This window comes from Apium graveolens, chromosome 6 (genome assembly GCF_009905375.1).
Source record: "Apium graveolens cultivar Ventura chromosome 6, ASM990537v1, whole genome shotgun sequence".
NCBI classification, from domain to species: Eukaryota; Viridiplantae; Streptophyta; class Magnoliopsida; order Apiales; family Apiaceae; genus Apium; species Apium graveolens.
The window spans coordinates 7,260,508-7,286,576 of NC_133652.1; the positions used below are offsets into that span (position 1 = coordinate 7,260,508).

The following is a 26,069-nucleotide window of genomic DNA, read 5'->3' on the forward strand; positions in this document are numbered from 1 at the left end:
CAGTTCCTGATCATAGGATAACTAATCGGATGTTAGTGGATCCGCAAAGATTGGTACATACTATGCTTGCTCCCTTCAGGAGGATGTCTGTTCTTATAGGCATTTGTGTGGTGACACTATAGCTGGTATGTAGGTGCTTATTAGGGAATAAGTTCACTGAACATGACTTGATAAGTTGAACAACTAATGGAGATTACTCACGTGTCAATAGTTATTCACTGAGTGATAGTTGTACAAGTGTCCTTAGACTTGAGATCGTTAAAGGTATTTTATATATAATAAACTGTGCTTTGGTTTAGTCCTTAGTCTCAAGGACATCCATTAGGTCTATTCTGGGCATAGGAATTTGTGTATAGAGATAGTTAACGTCAATAGAGGATCTACCCCTTCCAGTATAGGAAGAGAATATCCTATGTTATTCTTAGTATGCGAGTTCTGGAATCTCTGGCTAGAGTGTATGAAATTAGAAAGGAGTTTCTAATTTGCATTAATATGAACTTTGCATTATGAATAAGAAATCATATGATTAAATTTGATAGACTTGACACAAGATCCATGCCTTGTATTTAATCGGGATATTATAAGGGTAGAAGGAATTCATTGTACGGTAACTAGTCACTGACAGGTTCTTGATATTCTAAGCAGTGAATTCATATTATCCGGATAGTCGCGATATGTTGAGAAGCATCACTCACGATGTAGAATAAATATAATTAATCAGTTAATTATATTTAGTGAATTTTGATATTCATATAAATAATTAATAAAAGTTTATTATTATTTATTTCTACCACCGGCATAATATTGAACCTACAGGGTCACACCATAAAAGAATATTTTCTTTGATGAAATAATGAGAGAGAGAATTATTTTCTAAATAGTTAAGAAAAGAAATAATGATTAAAATAGTTTTAATTATTATTAAAGCATTTTATGAAGATAAAATGTGGGGGGTTAATATATATAAAGATATATTATAAAACCCTAGGAGAGTCCTATAAATAGAATGAGATGGATGGCTCAAAAATACAACACACACAATTTTTGTTTTGTGAAAACCCTAGCCTCCATCTTCTTCTTCTCTCTCTCTCCCAAAAACTCCATTTTATAAAAGCTTAGTTTTATAAAAGGGTTCATCGAAGCAGATCGTTCTTGGTGGATACCGGTAGAGTGTTTCACACACTTAGGAGCAACTGCTAGCACTCCAATTTTATAAAGCTTCGATTCACGAGGTATGGTTTTGATTCCTCAGTTTTTCCCTTTTATACGTATTTTTATATGTGCGGTATATGGTTTTTACGGAATAATTATTATTTCACGCTTCCGTTCATCCGTAAATTCCTTCACTCCTTTCACTATCCATTATCTATGAATAAATGATTGATATCTACTTGTGCCCTTGATATTTTAACTCTTGTTAATAGATTAAAATATCCAGCAGGGGAGCCCAACCTTGGGAGCCCATGTGAGGACAAAACAGTTGTTTTATTAACATGTTAAAATCACAAGTCAAGTCGGGCCCCAACCCGCTTTACAACATATCTATGGAACGAGCTGGGCTCCGGCCCGCTTGGAAAAATAATGAGCACAAAGTGGATTAAAGATAAAGATAGGGGGAGGTGACCACAATCTAACTTAAGAGTTAAGGATAGCCACAATGCGAGGCCATATCAAGGCGAGTTGGGCAGACTAGCCCGCTGTCATGATATCAAGGTGAGCCGGGTAGACTAGCCCGCTGTCATGCGTACATGACCCGGGGTCGCATTATGCTAGAAGAAGATACATGAACAAGATGCGAGCCCCTAGGCCCGACCCGCTAATGCGAGTACACCTACAACATTTGTGAGCTAGTAATGATGCGAGCCTGCTCTACTTAAATTATCACTGATTTTTGCTTAATTGAACATGAATGCGAGCTGATGAGCTCGGCTCGCTGTGAAGGTGTAATACCCGCCATACGCGGCCAGGGCTATGATAGCTTTTGGTCAGTAGGGGCATGGTAAAGTTTACATAAAATAAAGAAAATCAGCTAGCATAATAAACACAAATGCGGGCACAAAAGACTTGGAATTTTATACAAACAAGAGATAAATAGGTTATGCCTCGAGGCAGAATATTTTAAATACAAATGCGAGGCTAGAAGGGTGCCCGCTTACCCAGTCAAAAGTCTAGTTCTAAAATAAAATTACACTAAGGCTTATCAGCCTCTGCCTCTCTACGAACTTCATCATCAGTGACCCGGGCCTGCTCGGCTGCGACCCGGGCCTCCTCAGCAATATGGGCATCCCTTTCCATCCTCAGCTTCAGCTTCTCAGCATGCCTAGCTGTTCTCGCATCCAGAGCCGCCCAATCAAAGTCATGAACCTTACTAATGAAGATTTTCATGAAGTTCCTGGCCCCTAGGTTCCTGGCATCAGCAAGAGCGGCCTCACGGCCCTCTGTCAGGGCAGAACTGACCCCTCCAGCTCGAGCACCCTCTCCTCGAGGCTATTCTTCTCCTTCTTCCACGCATCCGCGGCCAGGTCATGAGCCTCCTTCTGCTCCCTTAAATCCTTCTCGTGAGCAGCATTCAAGTCGAGCATTTTTTTATTGTAATTATTCACCAGCGTGACTTTCTCCTACCCGTGCTCAGCAACCTTGATCTTAAGGGACTTGACCTTAGAGTCAAGCTTTATATTGGTCTGGCTGAGGGCTCATATTTCTCGAGCTTTAGACAGCTGACGGTAATACACCTCAGTCACGGCCCGGGTCAGGGCGTCCTGGTTTGCCTCAAGAGAAGAGGAGGACCAATTCTTCACATCCTGGTCGCTGATGTGAGCTTGAGCGAGTCGGCCAAAGGTGGTCGCGAGCATGTTGGCGGAAGAAGAGGTGGGGAGATGGGGCATCAGATGGAGCAGCCTTTTTCGGGTCTGACTCGACGGTTTTTCCCTCTTTGTGACCTCGATGCCTTTTTAGCCGAGGAGAAGGCCCTGAGCCTTTGAGATGCTCAGTAAGAGTAGTCATGCGGGCTGGAGGGGGAACTTGAGAGCGGGCCCCTGTGGTCACAGCAGCGGGCTGAACTGAGCCCGAGGCCGCGGCTTGCTCAGCCTCTTCCATAAAAGGGATAGGGGAGACGGCCATTTCTGAAAAGGAAAATAATAAAGTGATATATTAGTCACAACGAGATACAATGGAAAGAAGAAGATGCGAGGAGATAATAAATGCAGAAAATTAAAGTGCAATGTGAAGTGAGATGCATGCAGGCAATGTAAATATGCGAGCACACGAGCTCGCATATGCGAGCAGAAAGGCTCGCGCATGCGGGCCCAATGTTCTTACCCTTTCTGGCCCTCTTCTTAGATTTCTTCTTTTGAGGAGTCAGCCTCACTCCTTCCTTCAAAAACCCACACGCGACCAGGTTTGAGGTCGTTATGAGTTTTCGAATATACATGTCCGCCTTAGGAAGATCTAGAAGGCTATCCACGTTTATTTTCTCTTGTCCCGCAAGGACAGTGCGAGGCGGGGTGGCTGGAGATGAGTAAAAACATTTTCTGTTCAAAGAAAGAAATATGGTAGAAAAAACAAGAACGGCCAGGGAAGACTTACATGGATTGTAATAAAAGTGAGTCTGGACTCGAGGCACCTCGTGGATATAGAAATAAGGGCTCTTCCACTTCCCTGAGTTGCTCGGCCCGTTGTGAATGAGGTTCTTTTTATTGAAGCACGACCAAACATAAAAATAAAAATATCCAAAGTCGTTAGGAGAATGCTTTAGATTAAAGAAGTATCCCAGCTGTCTCGCTGTTAGAGGAGGAAACCCGCATCTGTTGTACATGATGTACAATGCGAGGGCGGCCCAGTATCCATTTGGGTTGATCTGCAAGGGTGCGAGCTGGTAGTACTCGCAGACATCCTTGATGAAGGGATGAAGGGGAGAAGAGATTTCTAGCCTTAGAAGGAAGGTAGACAAGACCATGTGGGGCACCCTGCCTCCATTCTCCAGATGGTTAAATCTGTAGCATCTCATGTAAGGCAGGGGCAAGACAACGTGGCCCTTGAGCTGGAACTGCTCAATGTGCCCAACCATATATTTCTGAGTAAGCGAGGTGGGTAGATCGCGGAAAGCGAGCACCTTAACCTCCTCGGTTGTAGTTGAGCTCTCCTTCCCATCAGGAATAATCTGCTTTTTGATAATTATTTCACCTTCGAGCTCATGCTGGGAAGGAGGCACATAGGGTTCAGGAGAAGCCGCGGGGACATAGTTATAGTTACAAATCATAAATTGACTTGTAACATCTGCCACCTCCTCGCTCTGAGGAGAATCATAGGACCAATGTGAGCCTTCCTCTTCACCCTCGAGCCCCAAGATGGGATATTCTGCAGCTACGGGCTCCTTTCCCTTCTTCTTGATGTCGTAGTATGCACTTCCCAGGTCGCTGTCAGTGGACTATGAGTCGAGGTGAATGGGGTCAAGGTTGCTGGCTGCAGCTTGCCTCAAGCAGGCTGCCCTCTCTTCAGCCATTTCTCTTAAAATCTCCTCAGCTCGTTCTTTATCCAAGGGAGCGGGCTCGCGGTTTATCAGTCCTCCACCCCAAGGGAAGCTGGTATATTGGAGAGTTCCACAGGCCTGTTTCTCCAATCAAAAATGTTCTTCTCCCTGGTGTAATCCTCAGGGTTCGGGTCGAGGTGAATATTAAGCAAGCTGGAGCCTCCTACTCGCATCGAGTTCTCAACTCTAGCAATATTCAGGGCCTCTTGGGGGGTGATAGCAGAGCCAGGGGAAATGGGTTGGATGAGATGGCCAGAGAGTGAAGTCAGCTCGCGTTGAAAGTCCTTTGAGCCTCGCTGCTCGGGTGGATATTGATTTAGTGGAGACGGAGTGGCTGAAGAACGAACCCGGCTGGCAGAGGTGCGAGACGGACTCGAGGAAGAGCGAGACGATCCATATAAGCGGGCTGAAGACACACTCGACATCTGTAAAAGATGGTGAAAATTAGTGTGTGGCCCTAAAAATAAAGCAAAAATAAGTATTGGGTCGCACCTAAGTGTCCTCACATCTCACACGGGATCGCACCTAGGTATCTAAGCGAGCAGACAAGCTCGCGTCGCCTGTCGTGATTGTGTGTGGGCTCGCATCGAACAGGTGGTGTGTGCTCGCATGGTGTGTATGAAGAACTTGAATGAATATGGATAAGTAAGGATCGAAGGGGTACCTGTAGGTGAAGTATAAGATGATCCTGATGAATCTGTTCCCAGAGAATATCACCGCCGGTAGACAGTTCTAGTGGAGATGATGATTTTCGCCGTGGTAGATCCTTGAGCAAATTGGGCAGAGTTTTGTTAAGTGTTCTTGGAAATGTGAGAAATAAATTGAAATCTCACATATTTATAGGGGATAGGAGAGAGAACGGGGAAGCGACATATGTCACCATCTCAAATGAAGACACGAATCCCTACGCTAGTTGTCCAACAGTTGTCATGTGTTCAAACACATGATCGTTGAAAGGCATGTGAGGTGAGGCACGCGAGGCGGTTTAGTGCGACCTCGTGGGCTCGCACTTTCGTGGCCATAAAAAGCTAATACTGGAAAAATTCTTAGCCTCAAGATGCGACCAGGAATATTGGGGGGTAGTTGTTATGCTCGCTTTCGGTCATGGACCCTAAACAGGTCCCCATGGGTGCACTGAATAGCTGGACTATTATGTGTGGGCTAAATCATGGATTAATGTGACTTGGGCCAGCACATGCGGGCTGGGCTAGTGATATGTGATCTGGGCTCATGATATTCGAGCTGGGCTCATACTTGTAAGGTAGGCTCACATTTGCCATCTGGTGTCCACACGCGAGGTGGGCTTAGGTGTCCACACGTGAGGTGGGCTCAGGTGACTTCACGCGAGATGGGCTCATGTGACAGCACTCGAGCTGGGCTCGGTTGCTCACACGCGGGATGGGCTCGGTTGCCCACATGCGGGCTGGGCTCAAGTGCCCATACGCGGGCTGGGCCCATGAGCCCACATCTTATGAAAACAGAGGTAACATTGTAGTACTCGAAAAGAAAGGTGGCGCAGGCCGAGGTGGCGCAAGCCGAAGTGACCAGGCCGACCCGCATCAAAGGACTTTGTGTGCAACATGGAAAGTGACTCATAGATGACTGAGTTGCTCGTAGATTTCGGGGCCGAAACGGGTTATTCTTACAATTACGGGAAGAAATGCGGGAATGCCGCGAGATTGTAGAAAGCGTGTGGAGCCGGTCGAGATTTACGTGACTAATTGGCTGAAGGCCTGACTTTTTCGTGGGCTTGGGCTGCACGGGTTGGAGAACCCTAACCCTAGCCTACGTGACTTATTCCCCAAGAACTACGTAAGGTTTGATCCCTATAAATAGGGTACGTAGGCACTTGTATGAGATATGAGTCGACACTTGATAGAGAATAACAAACCCTATTCTTTCTTAGGGAGTCAATATACAAGCTCAGCCACCACCATACATAACCTTTCTCCGCCCTCAAACACCGTCCTTGATCCGTGTTCCGCCCATCAACCTCCACAACACTGTTAAACGAAATTCTCCCTATAACACGCAACAATATAAAAACAAACGTACTAGGTATATTCTGCTTAAATCGGGGTTTGGATAGGGTAATATTTATGCAGTCATACCATTATCGTGAAGTAGGGATAGTGTTTTGGTGAAAACCTCCGGCTTAGTTCATCAATATCTAAACTAGTGTGTGATATGTTCGACACGATATCTAAATTCATGATATTATTCGCACGAGAGTTACCCGTAAAAAATGCTGGCTATTGAAGGGAAACAGTTACCACTGAAATCCATACTTGTTGTATTAATTCGAATAGTGGTTCATGGAAATGTGATTGAATCAGAACATTGACTCTAACATAGATGTTTGTGTCACAATCAGTTCAAGACTTGTAGTCTTCCTGCAAAGATATTGTAATGATTCTCGGTAACTCAATCTTAGGGCAGCGAATCAAACTCCTTAAATAAAAAAGATCCTACATGTCCATGAATACGATACATCCGTGACACTGGCTACCCAAACAATAATCAGATCCAAAATCTCACCCACTTGAATAACAAGTTTTTATAACTAATTAATGTGAAATAGTGTGTGAATAAGAGTATGAATTTGTTTATAGACGTGTGCATGTAATATAGTGAAATTCACAGTGAACTGCAGTGAAATTCATAGTAAACGGGAATATGGCATCAACATAAATTAAAGAAAAATCACATAGTGAATCGTATCTACACATCAATATGAAAATCTTATATAACAGACCCTTCATGATCATGTAGAAGAAATGCATAGCTTGACTTATTAACCGACTCATTAACCGTTTAACAAATTATAGACACATCACTCAACGAAAGTATAAATGATTTATATAATATCAAACCAAAAACTAATATAAAATCCCATAATTAAATAGTAAAAGCTATCACTCAAAAAAATTACTAAAACACTTATCGCCGCTACATGTTCTTTGATGGTATAATACAAGTACAATTTTTTTTTTCTTATGTTTTAAAAATATTAAACTTCAATATGAAAATATCAAGTTTTTTTGTGAAAATATACAAATGCCAAGTTTAAATATCCAGCTAACAATGTGTAAAAATAAATTTAGTAAAAGATATTAATTTATAATTTAGTCTTTAATTTAAAGTTAATCACTTTCATGTCAAATTAAAACGGACACATGAAACATGCCACCATTTTTGGTAAAATTTGGAAACGAAGTTTTAATTTTTTTCTTTCAGATGTAATTTTTTTATAAATTTTACTATAGTAACTTTATAAATTATTGATTATGAAAAAAGTTGAATTATTCAGTAATATTTTAAAAGTTTACTGTACTTTTAATTATTTTTTAAGAAAATTTGCACACTATATCGAATGGTCTTTATGCCTGAAAAAATATTTTGTATCCAACATGCGGATGTGCCTACTCAACCTACGCTTTATGTATGTGTTGGATTTTTTCACAACTCATCCACCTTTCAATACATTAAATATATGTAATATATATATATATATATGGAGTTGCTCAAATGAGAACCCACATTAATGTGAGAACTGAGATCTAATCTCAGCCATATATTCTTTTATCCAAATTAAATCATATTTATCCAATTAATTTTTTAAAATTTACCTTTTTACTTCATCTCTCACAACCACCTCATTTCTCTCCACCCATCATCACCACCGCCTGCTCCCACCCACTACCACCATCACTCCAACCTCGCACCACCGCCTGCCACTACTGCCACCCTCCACACCGATAAACACAAATCTGGTCATCGTCGTCATCTCTCCCACCCCCCTCACTCCCTCCCTCTCTCATCACTAACCTCGCCAAACACCATCCCTGCCTTTTTTTCACCACTCACTCCGCCCATTTCCGGTGTCAACTCCCTGCGACCACGCTTTAAGATCTGAAACTCCGATCTCGATATGATTTTTCTCCGAAAAAACTCTGACTAATTAAATTTAGACCTGAAACTAGTAATCCATTAAGTTTTGCTGAATTTTATGATGGTTGTGTTAATTTTGGTGATTTTGGAGGAGGAAGTATGACTATTGTGGCGTTTATAATTTATTTGTGCTGATTTAAATTTTATCTGGTAATTTCATTATGATGTCGGTTGTCGGAGTTGGTGGCTGGATCTGGTGGCGAGAAATAGTGGCTGAGTATGGTGATTTTCGTTTGCTGATGGTGATTTTTGGTTTTCCGGTGATGATTTTTTTTATTCTGTTGGTCGGTGCAAGGCCAGACAGAGTTGTAGTATGGTGATTTTGGTCGGAGTTGGTGATCATGGCCAGATCTGATGGGAAGAAAGTGGATTAATGTGGTGATTTCTAGTTTCCGGCATTGATTTATTATTTTATGGTGGTGATTTTTCATTATCCGGTGGTGATTTTTGATTTGACGGTGGTGATTTTATGTTTGACGGTGGTGATTTTCTGGTGGTCGCCGGAGGTGATGGTGGCCGGAAATGGTTGTCACCGGAGGTGGTGGTGGTTGATGGGTGGTTGAATTAGATAGAAGATGGAGGAATATTATAATTTATAAATATTAAATATTAAATCAACGGTGAGAGATGAATATGTTGTATTTGAACGAGTGGATAAGATTAGATCTCATATCTCACAATAGTAGGGTTCTCATTGGAGTAAGAACCTATATATATATCACGTTCTACGACATTATAACATATTTAATCTCATTTACACATTGTTAATATACATACACATACATATGTCATATGTGTTTGGGTAATGACTGTTTAAGATATTAGAGAATTCCAGCGCGATAAGATAACTCAAATGATTAAGTGCTTATCTCTTGTCGTCCCAATTTCTGATTTTGATTTTCGCTCATTCACAAGATTACTGAGAACAAATACTCAAATTGTAAGGCTTATAAACCTAATTAATAAAAAAAATATTAGAGGATTCTAAAAAATAGTAAATAATGAAGTGTATGCCTAATTAATTAAAAAAATATTAGAGGACTATAAAAAATAGTAAATAATGAAGTGTATGTCGTTCACGTTTTAGGGCTATTAAAAATAAGGAAAATAATTAAGGTGTAGAATGCATGAACTAGCTAAAGAAATTTTAATTTTTTGTCTCTACCCAAATATATAAATTAGTCAATTTGTCTGTTATGGTAGGTCAAGAATAAAAGGGGCAAAAATGTGTTACAAATTGTACTTTACTTTTTTACTTGATTTAAAATATTAAGTTAACAAAAGCAACAAGAAAATTACACCTATACATTTCTTAAATACAACTATTCAAATTTCACTTTATCATATTCAAATTTGGCTAGTTATTAAGATAATAAAATAAATTTTTTTAGAAATTATTTTATTACACTTATAATAATTTATTTTTGTATAGATAATTAATTAACTAATAAAATACAATATGATAGCTATAAATATAATTAAATGTGAATTAACATAGAATAAAGTAGTTCTTAGATTTTCATTTATTCAAGTTAAGATTGTTAAACAAATTTTCTATCATGATACTATAATATCCCGTATTTGTTAGAATAATAATAATAATAATAATAATAATAATAATAATAATAATAATAATAATAATAATAATAATAATAATAATAATAATAATAGAAAAAAGTTAAAATTAGATTAAGATTATGATTAAAATTTAATTAGATTTATAAGCTTTAAAAATTGGATCAGATTCTGATAAAGATAACTTGTAGGTTAAGAAATAGGGGTTTTTAATATTATAAATACATCATCTTCGTCTTCCTCGTTTTTTTATATTGCAATTCGCAGGGCATTTATTCATAAAAATCAACAGTTTTATAAATTTTTTGGTTAATTCATCGTAAGTCGGAATTCGAGCTGTTACAGATACATTCATCATTTAAATATCAATATATAAAGGTTTGTCGTAGCTAATGTACACCAATTTGTTATAGTTATTACTTATTAGTAATATGTATAAGTATTTTGTCGTAACATTATAATCATGATAGCGTGTTTTGTGTTATCTCGCTCAACCCCAGCTAGGAATTAAATTTACCCCTCCCTTTGTTCTCGGCCCTACTCTCGGTGGGTTTTGTCCCCACTGCCTAATTACGACCACTAAACAAACTTTGTAAACGAACATGGTTTATGCACCGTTAATGTAGTGGCTTATCGAGCATTTGACAAACTCAAACCATTCATTTCAGTGTTGAGTACATCCTTTTTTTAATACTACGGTACGGTTCAGTGCACTATTAGTCCAACGAAGCAGTATCAAGTAAAGAGTACCAAGCAATCATGAAAGCTTTCATTTTTAGTTCAGAATCCGATGTGAGGAAAAAATCTTAGGTCAATGTAGTAGCACGGTAGGGGATCAGTCCCTTGTTGTCATTGAGTATAAATTGTTGTTAATAATATTGCCATAGAGAGATGATTTTACTGAGATTATCTTAGGAAATTTACATGAGATACATAATAAAATTATATTATTTATGGCAATTTATGTATGCAGATACAATCAAATGCACAATCTTTAATTATTCTATTTAAATAACATACAATTTGATCCTACATAAGACACATGTCATATTTCTATTGGATATTTTTAAATTACCTCACCTCAGAGCATCTCCAACCATGATAAACCCTTAGTTAAAAATTTAGGTGGCGTACCAAAATTAAATATATTGAGAATATGTAAAAACAATTTCACTTTAATAAAACTAAACCATTGTGTATAATTTTAGCCAAACAATTGATATTAACTATTTTTATCGAACATATGCAAACATGTAATGAAATTACACTTCATTTATTACCATATAAAGATAAAAACTATAACTACTTTTTTTTGTCGAGAAGCACTTTCACGTGGATAAATTATATCAAAATACAATGCCCGCCGCGAAAGGGATTCTTTCATTTGAGAAATTCTATTATCTAATCGAAGAGCATGTAAAATATCCCGGAAGTTTAGATAATAAAACATTCATCTCTGAAAGGTAGAATGAAGTAATGAAGTCAAAAAAGTTAAAATATAACATCTAACCAAAAGGAATATCCTTTGCTTAGAACCTCACTACCATATAATATTTAATCAGTAACATATGCAAATATAAATATCATGTAAGTGTATATAAAAATTTGGTATACACCAACGTATGATATTTTGGTATACACCAATGTAGAACATTTTTGGTATACACCCACGCATATAAAATTAGAATACTCCAAATGACATCAATGATATTTAATGCCTCTAAAAGATTACAAAAATAATATCAACTATAGGGCTAAATAAAAGGCACAAAATTAATATATTAAGAATCAATAATCATTACAGTACAATAAACTTGAATATAGCGAAATCTTAAAAATAGCCCAACTTATGTCGTGAGTTATGATTTTCAATCAATATTATGATCAAAATTAAAGCTATAAAAAGTTTCGTTAAAAGCCCAATTAAAATTAGAGTTGACCCAGTAAAGTCACATTAAATCTATAAGAACATACTCCCTCATCCCAGCCAATTGTTATCATTTTTGAGAGAGTGTCTGACACGCATTTTAAGATGAATAGTGTATTTTATAAAAAAAAATTTGAATAAAACTAGAATGTTTAAAATTTTATTCAGAAAAATAAATTCAAAAACAATTATAGAACTATACTTTCTATTCATCTTAAAATATGTGTCGGACACTCTCTTAGAAATGATAACAATTGGGAGGGACAGAGGGGGTACTATTTTTAAAATATAGTGAACCATTATAGGTAATTATGAGCTGCATCTATAATAAAAAAAAGTAAGGGAAGGTAGACTGTGATGGTTTGGACATGTACGGAGGAGACTTATACCGGCCCTAGTGCGGAGAGTTGAAGGTTTAGTGATGCCGGGTGCGAGAAGGAAAGGAAGACCGAGAAAAACTAGGGATAACTTACTTTCACTAGATTTGCATTTTTTTAACCTTCAGGGGAATATGGTATTAGATAGAAGTCTCGGAGGCGTCAAATTAGAGTGGTTGATTAGCTTATGGGATAGATGGATCCTGTATTTTGAGGTGTTAGTAGCATATAGTGTTAGTAGCATATAGTGTTGGTATTATGTTACGTACACAACTGAAGAATAATGTGATATAGGTGAATCGATTTAATGATATGGTGATGATAATTAAACAAGTTGTGGATGTTGTGGTTGTTAATATAGTTAGTGCCTACGCTCCACATGTTGGTTTGGGAGATGAGGAGAAAAAACTCTTTAGGGATTGTTTAGATGATTTAGTTAGTACAATACCTTGTGATCAAATTGTATATATTGGGGGTGATTTTAATGGTCATATTGGAGAGCATTCTGATGGATATGTTGGTACTCATGGGGGTTTTGTATATGGTATAAGGAATGAAGGTGGGTGTACACTTTTAGAATTTGCATTATCTCATGTATTAGTGATAGTTAATTCTTGTTTCAAAAAGAGAGATGCTCATTTAATTACTTTTAAGAGTGGAGGTTGTAGCACGCAAATAGATTATTTTCATACGAGAAGAAGCAACATAAATTACAAAGATTGTAAAGCGATTCCGGATGAGATGTGTGATATATAACATCATTTGTTGGTAATGGATATTTATATGAGGAGAAAGATAAGAGTAAGTATTCATGAGGCGACACCGCGTATTTTATAGAAAAACTGAAGGGTGAAAGAGTACGACTTTTCAAGGAACGAATTGGTTTGGAACAAAGAAGCTTTGTTGAGGATGATGTAAACCAAATATGGAACTATTTTGCTTTTTTAATTAGGGGTGTGGCTAAAGATATGTTAGAAATCACCTCGGGAAAAATTCTGATCAAAAAGAGGCTTGGTGGTGGAATGAGGATGTGCAAGAGCGAGTAAAAGCTAAACAAGCACGCTTTAAGGAGCTTATATGCTGTAATGAACAAGAGGAATTTGATACAAAGAAAACTCTCTATGAGGAAGCAAAACGTCTAGCAAAAAAAGGCTGTTGTGGAGGTGAAGGATAAGGCTTATGAAGAAATGTATGTAGGTCTATCTACGAATGAGGGAGCAAATGAGATTTATAAACTAGCAAAGGCTCGAGAAAGGATACAACGAGATTTGGGATTTGTCAAATTTATTAAGGATAAAGATGCACGCGTGTTAGTTAAGGATGATGATATTAAATGTAGATGGTATCACTATTTCAGACAATTATATAATGAGTCTTGCATAAGTGGAAAGGAGATTGAGTGGGGAACAGTTCGTCAATTACATTGTGATTCTAATATACAACCTATAAATGGTGAAGAAATTGAGTGGGCATTAAGGAAGAAGGGTAAAGGTAAAGCCACGGGTCCAGAATAAATACATATATAACCTATAAATGGTGAAGAAATTGAGTGGGCATTAAGGAAGATGGGTAAAGGTAAAGTCACGGTTCCAGAAGAAATATCTATAGAGGTATGGTGGTGTTTAGGTAAGGAGGGTGAGCGGTGGTTGGCTCAACTCTTCAATCTTATTTTTCGGATTGGTAAGATACCACTTGAATGGAAACTTAGTATGGTTATTCCAATTTACAAGAATAAGGGTGATGCTCATAATTGTATTAATTTTCATGGTATTAAACTTTTAAGTCATACTATGAAATTATGGGAGCGAGTGATTGAAATTAGGCTTAGAAGAAAGGTTACAACGTCGGAAAATCAATTTGGTTTCATGCCTGGAAGGTTGACAACGGAGGCGATTCACCTTCTTAGGTGTTTAATGGAGAAATATAGGGAACGTATGAGGGACCTGCACATGGTGTTTATTGATTTGAAAAAAGCTCATGATAGTGTTCCGCGCAGCGTAATCTGTACAAGTTTAGAGAGTAAAGGTATGTCTTGGATATATGTGAGAGCAATTCAAGCAACATATTCTCAAGTGATGACTTGTGTCAGGACTCCTGTTGGTGATACTCAATATTTTTCGGTCGAGATAGGACTTCATCAAGGATCATCATTATGTCCATTTTAATTCGCAATAATTATAGATGTACTCACTAGAGGAATCCAGGATGTTGTACCATTGTGTATGCTTTTTACGGATGACATAGCTGTTATAATGAGACAAAGTCGGAGATTAATGAGAAGTTAGAACAATGGAGAGTTACATTGGAGACTTCGGGCTTGCGTGTTAGTCATTCAAAAACTGAATACATGCGGTATAATTTTAGTAACGAACCAGATTAAGATGGGGTTGATGTTAGAATTTGAGAGTATTTATTAGTTCCGAAATAAAGTTTCAAGTATTTGGGATCTATGATTCATAAAGATGGTAAGATAGATGTCGATGTTACTCATCGTATTCAATCTGGACGGTTAAAGTTGTGGGTTGTTTCAGGAGTACTGTGTGATAAAAAGATTTCTTTAAAATTAAAAGGAAGATTTTATCGAATGGCGATTAAACCAGCTTTGTTGTATGGGGCGGAATGTTGGGCGATAACGAAGGCCCAAGAAAAATGACTAGAAGTAGCGGAAATGAGGATGTTGCGTTGGATTTGTGCCGATTGATTTTTTCAGAAGACAATTACGAGTTGTATCTAAAATAAAAAAAGTAAGGGAAGGTAGACTGTGATGGTTTGGACATGTATGGAGGAGACATATATCGATCCCAGTGCAGAGAGTTGAAGGTTTAGCGTTGCTGGATGCGAGAAGGAAAGGAAGACCGAGAAGAACTTGGGATAACTTACTTCCACTAAATTTGCATTTTTTCATCCTTCGGGGGGATATGGTATTAGATAGAAGGTCTTGGAGGCGTCGAATTAGAGTGATTGATTAGCTTATGGGATTGATGGATCCTGTATTTTGAGTTGTTAGTAGCATATACTGTTAGTAACATATAGTATCAGCTTATTTATCCCGTTAATATGCTTCATTCTATTATTACTGTATTATGGGTTTCATACATTATTGGCACTAATCATTTTTTGGTAGATCGAATGTCTTATCTTTTTGAACAGGAGGTTATTTAATTTATAAAATAGAAGTTCTGTGAGTGTTCTTAAGTAAGATTGGGTTGAAGATATCAAAAGTATTTTTATGTGGGATAAAAGTGACTATAAACAGTCCCTATACGATATTGCGTATTATATCTTTTATAGTTATATTCCATATTTACACAGGCACATGCCGGGGGTCTTTCGCAAAACAGTCTCTTCATTTTTTGGAATGAGGGGAAGAATGCATATATCATACCCTCCCCAGACCCTACTTTTGCGGGATATACCGGATACGTTTGATTTTTTTTTAAAATAAACAATTTCATTCAACTCGAACAATCATACGAAAGAGCCTCTAACAAACACGTAGGAGGAGACGTGAACGTAATTTGGGAATTAGCTAAACAAGGGATTCTAACGACATTGTGTGCTACCCTGTTAGCTGTTTTCCGAACAAAACTAAGTGAAACAGATGGTAAGCCTTGCAATCCCAGCTTACACTCTTCTATTACCTCACCTACTTCTAATAAATTCACCTTATTTTCCAGAATAGCTTTGACACTGAGCAGTGAATCTGTTTCAAGCTGCACTGGGGCATTACTGTATTATCCCCCTTAATCCATGATAAAGCTTCTTTAACCCCTACCAACTCTGCCTCAAAGACAGTATCAACCATGGGAAAGCTTCCAACTTTACAAGTAATAAACGACCCCAAGTGATATCTCATAATCATACCGACAGAAAAGAATTGTGCGTTTGGGAAAACAAACGCGTCTACATTGATTTTAAAAGCTTCTGGACCTGGGCATTGCCATCTGTGATCAACTTGCTGCACCTCTGGATTACCTTTCGGACGAATCATCACCTGTTTTTTCTAGCTTCCACCCATTTTGAGAGGACCTTAAAACTGGTATCCATAGCAAAAGCAGGGGTAACAGCCTTACTCCCCCACACTTTCTTGTTATGCCAAAACCACACTCCCCAGAGAACCATGCAAATCTTTGTTACTTCTTCCATAGGCACAGAGCTTATCTGTGCTAGTAACCAATCACTAGCATTTTCAACTGCACTCCAATCGTACCATAAACCAACATGACACCAACACTCAGCAGCAAAATCATAATCGAAAAAAGGTGAGCCATATGTTCAATGTAAAATAAACACATTGGACATGTGACAGGTACCCTTAAGCCTCTAGCACTCGGTCTCTTTCTGACCGGAACCATATTACGACATAATCTCCATATAAACACCTTCACCTTCTGAGGAATCTTCAAATGCCAAACTCTCTTCCACCCTACACTCTGAGGAACACTGCCAGTACCATACCTTAAGTTGAACCAGTAATGATAGCCAGATTTCGCATTATACACACCATTCTTTGCACCTGTCTAGACCACCCTATCTGCAACATCCCGTTGAGGAATGGTTGTAGCCAGTATAGCATTTGCATCCTCCTCCAAAAAATATTCTCTAACCAGATTAGTATTCCACTTCCTGTCATTATGCTGAAAAAAACTGGAAACCACTTCATTCCTCCCTTCATAAAAAGAACTCTGTTCAACGTGAAAATCACTATTTAAACGTAACCAAGGGTCCTTTGAAGCAACTATCTCGTTCCCATTCCCGAGCACCCATCTAAAGCCTTTATAGAGCTCCTCATTGGCTGTCCAAATCCCTTGCCAAATAAAGCTGGCTTTGCGACCTTTCTTAGCTTTCAGAACACTCGTATTTGAAAAATATCTAGCTTTAAAAATCCGAGACACCAGAGAGTTTTCATTGTGTAGGAACGACCAAATGTGTTTACCCAGTAAAGCAACGTTGAAACCATATAAATCCCTGAACCCTAGACCACCTTTGCTCTTCGCATTACTCATGTTATTCCACGATAGCCAATTCAAACATTTCTGATCCTCAGCTTTACCAGACCTCCACCAATAGTTGTTGAACATCTGTTCCAACTCCTTACAAATTATTTTAGGAATAAAAAAACAAGACATACTGTACGCACGTTTGATTTGGTTTGTCGGATATGCTCCCAGAAACTGTCGCGCGTATCCACGTTTTCGAAAGCAAGTACAAACGATTCTTGCAAGGTGAGTGAACATAATCCTAAATATAAATAAAAATGGTATCAATATGCTATTGACACTTTCAATGAAAAAAATTATTTACTAGAAATCATACAAAATAAAAAATAAAACAATAAAAAGAGAGTTTATCATTATATAAATAACAAGGAAATAAATTATTTTACTCATTTTCAGACGCGATATTTTCAAACATGCAATTATTGTTATTATTTTCGGCCACACTCACCAATTATAAAATCATGGTTGTAAAAATTCACAACTGAATTTATTGATAAAAATACCTATTAGAGATTAATCGATAAATCAGGCATTAATTAGAATGATTAATTTGATCGAAAATCAACTATTTTTTTAATTATATTTAAGATAACAATTTATTTTTATTTATAATAAAATGTGCCGTTCTAAAGTAATTTATATAAATTAATTAAATTCTAAAAATTGCATCTATCAAATATTTTTTATTTAACGACAAAACTAGAGTAAAACCGTAAAATTAATTACTGGGTACTTTCATCAAAACGCTGCGTTTTATTTAATGAAGATAAATTCCCGGTAAATAACAAACTAAGCCCTAGAATCCACCACCGCAACGACGCCGCGCCGGAGAAGATGAAAAAGGAGAAAGAGAAGAATGAGTACGAGTTCTGTAAAGTGTGTAAACTGAATCACAACCTAGGTCGACGCCACAACTTTTACCCAAACCACATCAAATCTCTCTCCTCTTATCTCTCTCGTTTTCAAAATAAGATTTCTGATGTTCGTTTCTTTATGAAAAACCCTAGCATTCTTCGCCCTGAACATGCTGCTCTTAATCGTCTCTGGTGTGTTTTCTGCGATTGCGATATCGACGAGATTGATAGCTCCTTCGCTTGGTCCGTCTCTCTCTCTCTCTCTATCTCTCTCTCTCTCTCTCTCTCTCTCTCTCTTTCTCTCTCTCTCCCTCTCTCTCTCTCTCCCTCCCCCCTCCCCCTCTCTCTACACACACATACATTTGTGAAAATGCCTAAATTCATCATTCTTTATCTATTTATTGTTGTTTTCTATTGGTATTTCCTAGTTCTGTATCTTAGTTAATTGAGTTTATAATTACACAAATTAGGAGTAGAAACTGTTTTCGCACTTAATCAAATATTGCGTGTATAGTAAAATTCCTAGGTTAAACTTTATTTTCGGGGACTGATTGGTTATACCTGCTAGATAGGGCAAGTTTAATTAAAAGGCAAACATTGGAGCAATTTATTCAAGAGGCAAATATTTGATGACATTTTTTCGGGTTTGAGGACAGGAAGAGGGGAGGGGGATTATGATTTTATATGACTTGTTGAACATGATGATTGTGCTTTGATTGCTTTCAGTTTTAATGCAATTAATCATCTGGCAAGTACGGAACATTTGAAGAGTCTAAAGGATTTCCTCTGGAGATATGGTGGTGGGATGGACCGCATCGATTCTTTTCGTATCCTGGATGCGGATCTGGACAAGGTACTACTCTTATTCTCGTAATCATGGGTTTGTTTTTAAAGTTCTGGATTATAGTCAAGTGAAATTTTAACTAATGTTCATTCCAAGTTAGCGACGTATGTTAAACCAGTTATGTCTCTGTGTGTTGCAACTTGCAAGTATAATTATCAACAGCGAGAATAGCAGATTCATCCAAGAAACATTTAGTTCGTTTTTGGTCCATATAGATAGAACGTGTACCTTGTTAGTTACTTGTAATTGAATATGCTCTCAGTTTCTGTGCAATGCTTTGGATTTTGCAGTTTGAAATTAGTGGCTTTCAGATGTGTTGTATCTGTTGTAATTAAGGCATATATATCTAAGTTGATGTATCCATGAGGTGCTTCCTGATAGTTAATCCATAAAATTATTTTTTCTTGTCCAAAATACTAGGGTAGCAAATCTACAATCAGATACTTGGAGAAATAAGACACACGTTAATTGTTTTATAAAAGCTGATATTGCCAATTTTTTTTATATAGAGAGGCTGGGCAAGTCATCTAAGCTTTTGATCTTGATGATGTTTGTAAGAAATGAATTACGTTCCTAATACAGGAAATAACTAGATCATATGTCTTTTGAGACACACATTAGGCTCTCTTAGGGTAGTTTCGTAGGATTATAGACAGAATTTCAAATCAGTCATGTTGCAGCTTTTTCTTAAAACTTTTTTTGCTTTAGAGTTGCATCATGCACTTTTAATTCATAATATTAATATAGACCTCCGTAAGTTACCAGTTCTCCTGAAACTTCAACCTAGAACTTCAAGGTGTTAAGCGGGTTTACCAGGATCATATATTTCTATTCTAACAATAGTATCTCACTTGTGTTATATATTACTGGCATTTCTTATAGTTTTGATATGTTCCTTATCCTAAAGTATATGAAATTTACCTTTAACTGGGTTCCATTGATCTTTGTTGCAAAAAAAATGTTACAATGTGTACTTTTCTATGGGTCAAGAAGATAAGTGTTCAAGAAATAAGTTTTTTGAAGCATGTTTATGATTGACCTGTTTATGACTGACCTGTATATATGGACACAATTATATTTTGGTACTTAAATCAGTTGCTTTGTAAAAAAAAATTTGAAGACATACATAAGTTATAAAATTTTAGGGATGAGTCATAGTCCCTATTCCCTATTGTGACATTTAATGTAGGCAAGAAACTTTATCCTCGATATTGTCAAGTCATCTAAGCATATAGCCAGTTAATTGATCCCTATTGATTTGTATGCATTTGCAGTGGGAGAAAAAGTGCAAATTGTTGAAGAATGAAGCTGCTAGCAAGGGGCCCCAAAGACTTGTTACAGGACCTGTGAATGATAATGATATCCACAATGAACTGAACTCTGATAATTTTTATAGTTGTGACAAAAATAATATCCATTATCTAAATTCCAGCTTTTCAAATGGTGTTGTACCTTTACAAAATCAAACACTTGAGGAATATCAGGTATCCGGGATTACTGAATTTGGCGGTCATTTACATGGTGCTAATTCTCATATAAGCAAAAGCTCGGGCTCACAATTTGGTAAGAATCGTAGGAGTTTAATTGTTTACGAGTAGCATATCTACTATATATTTGACATCCGGACTTACTATATCAAATGTAGTAATTTTTGTTCTCTGGTTATTATCATCAGGTTACATGGATAACCAACACGTCAACATTCCACAAAATGAGATTGGACGTCATATAAATGGCGGGGTAAGTATACCAACCAGAATAATAGTTCTCAATAAATAATTACTTACTAATATTGTTCTCCCTTTTAAAAATTTGTCTCCTTTAAAATCTTGTTTATTATTTTTGTCATCTATTTGTCAATACATTAATTGTACTTGTATTAGGTTGTTGATGAACTTTTTCTCTTAAAGCTAACATTATTTCTGCTTATTCTTAAGGGATCCTGCATTAAGGGTATCTGTTAGAGTTCCTGTTACACTCTATCCTATGTCCTCCAGTTATAAGTAATGTCCCTTCTCTTTGGTGCTACTTGATTTAGCGGGTGATCTTGATTCCAATCAAGATAGTTTTTTTTTGCAGCATTGTGTCATGCTATTGTCATTAGGTGTTTTGTTGGGTTGATTAGACCAAGTAAAAGCATAACATAAAAGATGCTTAAATTTTGTTTGCTTAGTTGGAGTAAGTTATTGTATATATATGTCCATGAGCCTTATATCATGCGGTCAGAGGCGGATCTAGGGGGGGTTCCAGAGGGGTCCTTGCCCCCCCCCAAATTTCCCAATATCATCAGTTTGTATACCTCATATATGTATTGTTTCTGTAGCCCGGTTGGTTAGCATGCTTGTTTTCTATCCTGAATGCCAGGGTTCGACTCCCTTCAGATTTTGTTTTATCTCTTTTTACACTTCATCTGTACTTGCAGTTCATTTTCTGGTTTTTTCTTTGTGATTTCTTAGTTTTTTTTAGGTTTTAACATATTCTAAAACTTACAAAATCTTTTAATTATTATACTAATAAATCTAGTCATTTATAAACAAGGGATACGTGTTAAATTAATGATTTTTTTTCCATTTTATGATTAAAAATTTGTATTTTTAAATAAATTTTAATTATAAAACAAAATCCCCCCCCCTAAAAAAAAATTTCTGCGTCCGCCACTGCATGCGGTTAACATGTGGAAGATACTGACACTAATTTATGAGTATGTGAGTTGTATAGAACCTAGCATGCGAAGTCTGTTGGCCGATTAAAGTTACATGTAGAACATGTTATCAAATATTGTGGGTTAAGCACTGAATGATTTGAAATTATGCTAAGTCAAGTATATTAATGATTTGTTATCAGGTTATTGCCTCTTTGTTACATTCAGTTCTTTTTTCATGCACTGTGTCTAATTTTTAGGGTGCTATTGTTCTGACATATTTCTGAAGGAGTATTCTCCATTTGGTCTATTTCTTGTTAAATCCTGGACTCCAGACCTAGTACAGTTGGTTTTGGTTCTTAATCCTATAGCGCTTGTGTGCCTACACCTTATTCAATCCGTATTGGATGGGTTTTGGACTAGTATGTTGCAATATGCTTTGATAATAATTTGTTCTTTAACTTCTGCAAAGTATTTAATTTCATTGTTGTAGATGAAACAGATAATCCAACATGAAAAAGCAAATGGAGAGAGAACGTTTCAGGGTATGTAACTTTCTTTACTCCATATTGACTCCTAAATTCACATATGAGTTACCCGCATATGGTGCATGATTGTAAACTGTAGTACTCATATGCATTATTCGAGTTGCCAAGTAATGCCTGCGCACACTCATGCTTGTGTGTACAAAGAAAGGTTAAAGAAATTGATCTTAAAATATAATTTCATTGTTCTGTTTATCTATATTCCCAGGTCTGCAGAAGCTCGCTCGAATTTCATCCATAGCAGGTGTAGATGCAACAGGAAATGTGCATTCTGGAGGACCCCCACCATGGTTTAGTTCGACTGATGAAAAGCCTTCTAATGAAAAACAGAGACCAGGTTTATCCATTTAGGAATTAGCAAAGTTCATCCTGTATTTTCTTAAAGTGCTTATTTAATGTCTTCTTCCTCATTAATAATCAGGGAAATCATCTAAATTGAATCCAAAAAGGGTTGGAGCTGCTTGGGCAGAAAGGAGAAAGATTGAGATGGAGATGGAGAAAAGAGGAGAGATTGTACCAACTAAATTTGATTCTAACTGGCTCCCTGATTTTGGTAGAGTTTGGCAGTCTGGTAGCCGTAAGGAATCTAGGAAAGAATTTCAGGTGGAGACTAATACATCCCACAAGGATGAAAATCAAGTTGTGATGCCAACCGAGTTACAACCTTACGTCAGCAAACGACAGGTAGCTCCAATTCTCACCTATATCGGCTTCCAAGTCATTTTTGTATACAAAATTATGTGCATTTAGTGCTGTGCTGCCCCTGATCTTTGTAATAATATATAAAGGGCAGTGTTGGGTGTCATAATGTGTAATTTTCTGCTTAAGACGATAATTTTTGATATTGCCAAAAGGTAGGATTAGATTCTATGTACTGGGTTAGTACCATTTTTTTGATATGCATACCTTGATGTGAATGTGATGCAAAAGTAATAACAATCAAAGCCGTAGGTATCTTAAACATTCACATAATTTTGGCAACTTCATTTAGATGTGCCTTCAACTTCATTTAGAAACTTTTAAGTGTCGCTTCATATGATTCAGTAGTTACTGAATCCAATAATGTCAGGTTAGATGTGCCTAGTAGATCTTCTTCATGTGTACAGTTTCGCGTAATCCAATTGGTTTTATACTATTCAATACATATTCTATTTTTTCTTTAAATTTGTTATCGGGGTTGCAACTTTGTTAACTGAACGGGTGCAACATTACAATTTCTGCTCTTTGTGATTTCTATTTGTAGCGGACAGGCAAATGATTGATATCGCTGACATGCATTTCAAGAGAACCGGAAAATAATCGTACATGCATTTGGTATGGTTTTGTTTTACTTATGTGTATATCTGGCTTCTCAGCTCAAACATCAGGGAGGAAAACTGGCATTTAGAGGGAGAGTGTATACTGATAGGAAATTGGTGCTCTCTGGGTATGGCAACAATCTGTCCTACGCAACATGTTTATTGGTCAAAAAATTCTGAAGTTGAAGGAAATGTGTTCAAACAGTACTAAGCTTGATCAATATATCTAAGGCAATGAAATTGTTCACATACATGCTTTTTGCTGATCCATGATTAGTCCAAAACTGTATTACTTGCATTTTTTATATACAGCAGTTCTATGCTACCGATTTTAATTTTTTTTGTTCTATTTCATCTGAAGACTACCCTCGAGCATATCTGGTAGTAACTAAAAGGCTGTGCCTCTCTATGAATAGTTCCACTCCTATAGGAATTCAAAATTGTAAGGTGTTTGTCTTTTTAGCAAATTATGTAGTGCAGAACCTTGTAGAATTGACTTCTTTGGCAATATGAAAATTCCAAAATCTACCTTTAGAAGAAATTAAATTTTCGTCACATAGGAACTCCCAAGAAAACCACTTCTCGATCATACGGTCCACATCATGTACCATTACATTGGTCATGTTCCCTGTTCTTGCTAGTATACTTGCAGTATAGATGGCAGCCATTCTCCCTGGCGATTCTGGTCCCTCCCCACTTGGCCCATCTACTATCACTACATCCCACTTAGTCTTGTATACTTCTTCTGGAAGCTCTGTTAATGCTAGCCTGCACCTTGGCATGTCATGTAACCCTGAATTTGGAGCACAACCTGGGTTTTTTCTTGCGTGCTTAAGCAGTTTGTAAGCTTCTTTGGCGTAAGTCTTGTACCTTACCTCTTTGACTTGAATATATTTGGGATGTGTATCTGCATTCCCTAGCTTGGTGGGGTTGTCTTCGAGAAAAATGGTGGTTCCTCCTGCATTGAGTAATGAGGCTACTGCAAGGTATTGGTGTTCAAGCCCAAAGACCAGAATGTTGCATGGAGCACGCTGAGAAATGAGATGAGAAAGTAAGTGGTATTCTTTGTCCGTGAGGGCACTGGCATTGGAAAATGAGGGAGGTTGACCTGTTGATGGCCTTTTTCTGTGTTGTGTAGTTTTGTTACAATCACGAGGAGATGAACATGCAATCACAAGAGCAGGAGGCATGGAAGTAATTGGTGTATTAGTAGATGTACGGATAGTGATCCATAAAAGCCGGAGAAGTGAAACGGTTATCAGTACAGAAACTAAGGCTGCGATTGATTTCTTGTTAGTTACGCCCATTGCTTGACTATATTTCCAGCCTGTTTTTGTTTTGAGCTGTAGTGGAGTGGTGAGAACAAGAGAAAAATGAGGATTGGGAGAGTAATTTTGTGGAGGCATGTTGCCTGCTTCATTTAGCAGTAAAGAACTACTACATATTATAGGGTGGTGGGCGCTGGAATATTTTCTGTTATTCGAGTTTGGGAGGAGGATTCTTTAGAGTACAGAAGAAGGAAGTGTATGCTTTGCTTTCTTTTGAAGAATCTCCTCCTTTATAAAGCTATGAGCTATCAACCAATCACCCAGTTGGCCATAGTTTTGCTTCCTTGAAAAACCAAGATAGTATCCATGTGTAACCCTGTAACCGGCTTGTATATAGTAGAGTTTGGTGTTGAGATGATATATGGTGAAATATGTAGGGTATATGGTACTCAGTACAGGAGACTCATATAATCCATTGTTAATTTTATATATTCGTTTGGTAGACATGAGTGTTAGTGAATGAGTTGTGTGAAGGTTGTTGCAGTGGCATTTTCAGTTCTTTGAAAATGAAAATTCTCCTGTCACTTGTGCACTCGAGTATACATAGCCATTCTTCTAGATGCCCAAAAGTTCTATTTCCATTAGATATATATCAGCTATTTATAAATTGTTGTGTTACATTCAAATGATGGTTTTTAGAATGATAGTCACCAGGTAACCACCACGCCCAAATACATGTATTCTATATTGTCTCATTTAATTTATGTGATTGAAACAGTGTTCTAAAAATCCCCGATTTTTTAAAAAATTTCCGATTAATCCTTAAAAAATATTTGGCCGATCTATTTTTTAAAATTCGATTAATATTTATAAATTACTTTTGAATTATATATTTCATAATAAATAAGGTAAATATATTTAAATATTATTAAAATATTTAAATATATCCGATTTTTATTTCGATTAATTTCCGATTTGCCGATTAATCTTTAATCGGTACCTAAACCGATTAGTACCGATTACCGATTTTTACAACCATGGATTGAAATATAAATGCAGTATTTGCAAATGAGAATTTTGCCTCCGTACTTGGGAGCATCAAACCCTTTGCAAATTCTTATTCTTACTTGGGAGCATCAAACCCTTTGCAAATTCTTATTCTTAATGTTAAAAAATAAAAACTGATCGAAGGTAGCTGTTTGAGTACTTTCTAAAGTTGATTTATTCTTGATTAATTAATGTATTAACTTGCCCAAATATA

General features: G+C 37.0%; 2 protein-coding genes across 4 annotated transcripts; one reads left to right on the forward strand and one right to left on the reverse strand.

The window, feature by feature from the left end:
• Nucleotides 1-18,116: 18,116 nt before the first annotated feature.
• Nucleotides 18,117-23,791, forward strand: LOC141666483 (TITAN-like protein). 3 transcript variants are annotated; one of them, XM_074472520.1, is made up of 8 exons: nt 18,117-18,455; nt 18,939-19,065; nt 20,331-20,619; nt 20,732-20,796; nt 22,200-22,242; nt 22,451-22,579; nt 22,664-22,926; nt 23,598-23,791. In XM_074472520.1, exons 1-8 carry the CDS (start codon nt 18,193-18,195, stop codon nt 23,718-23,720), a joined length of 1,302 nt encoding a protein of 433 aa, XP_074328621.1. In that variant the 5' UTR covers nt 18,117-18,192; the 3' UTR covers nt 23,721-23,791. The 3 variants fall into 3 exon arrangements, with proteins under 3 accessions (XP_074328621.1, XP_074328620.1, XP_074328622.1); XM_074472519.1 differs by having other exon boundaries at nt 18,118-18,455; nt 22,191-22,242; XM_074472521.1 differs by having other exon boundaries at nt 18,119-18,455; nt 22,191-22,242; nt 23,486-23,791.
• A 211-nt stretch (nt 23,792-24,002) lies between these two features.
• Nucleotides 24,003-25,126, reverse strand: LOC141666484 (arabinogalactan O-methyltransferase 2). The gene has a single exon (XM_074472522.1). It carries the CDS (start codon nt 24,944-24,946, stop codon nt 24,008-24,010), a length of 939 nt encoding a protein of 312 aa, XP_074328623.1. The 5' UTR covers nt 24,947-25,126; the 3' UTR covers nt 24,003-24,007.
• Nucleotides 25,127-26,069: the final 943 nt, after the last annotated feature.

Excerpts from the sequence above, each read along its gene's own strand:
- LOC141666483 (XM_074472519.1), top strand. The coding sequence starts at position 18,193 with ATGAAAAAGGAGAAAGAGAAGAATGAGTACGAGTTCTGTAAAGTGTGT. Across the intron at positions 18,456-18,938 it reads ATTGATAGCTCCTTCGCTTG|TTTTAATGCAATTAATCATC; the intron begins GTCCGTCTCTCT and ends GATTGCTTTCAG. Across the intron at positions 22,243-22,450 it reads TGGAGAGAGAACGTTTCAGG|GTCTGCAGAAGCTCGCTCGA; the intron begins GTATGTAACTTT and ends CTATATTCCCAG.
- LOC141666484 (XM_074472522.1), bottom strand. The coding sequence starts at position 24,946 with ATGCCTCCACAAAATTACTCTCCCAATCCTCATTTTTCTCTTGTTCTC.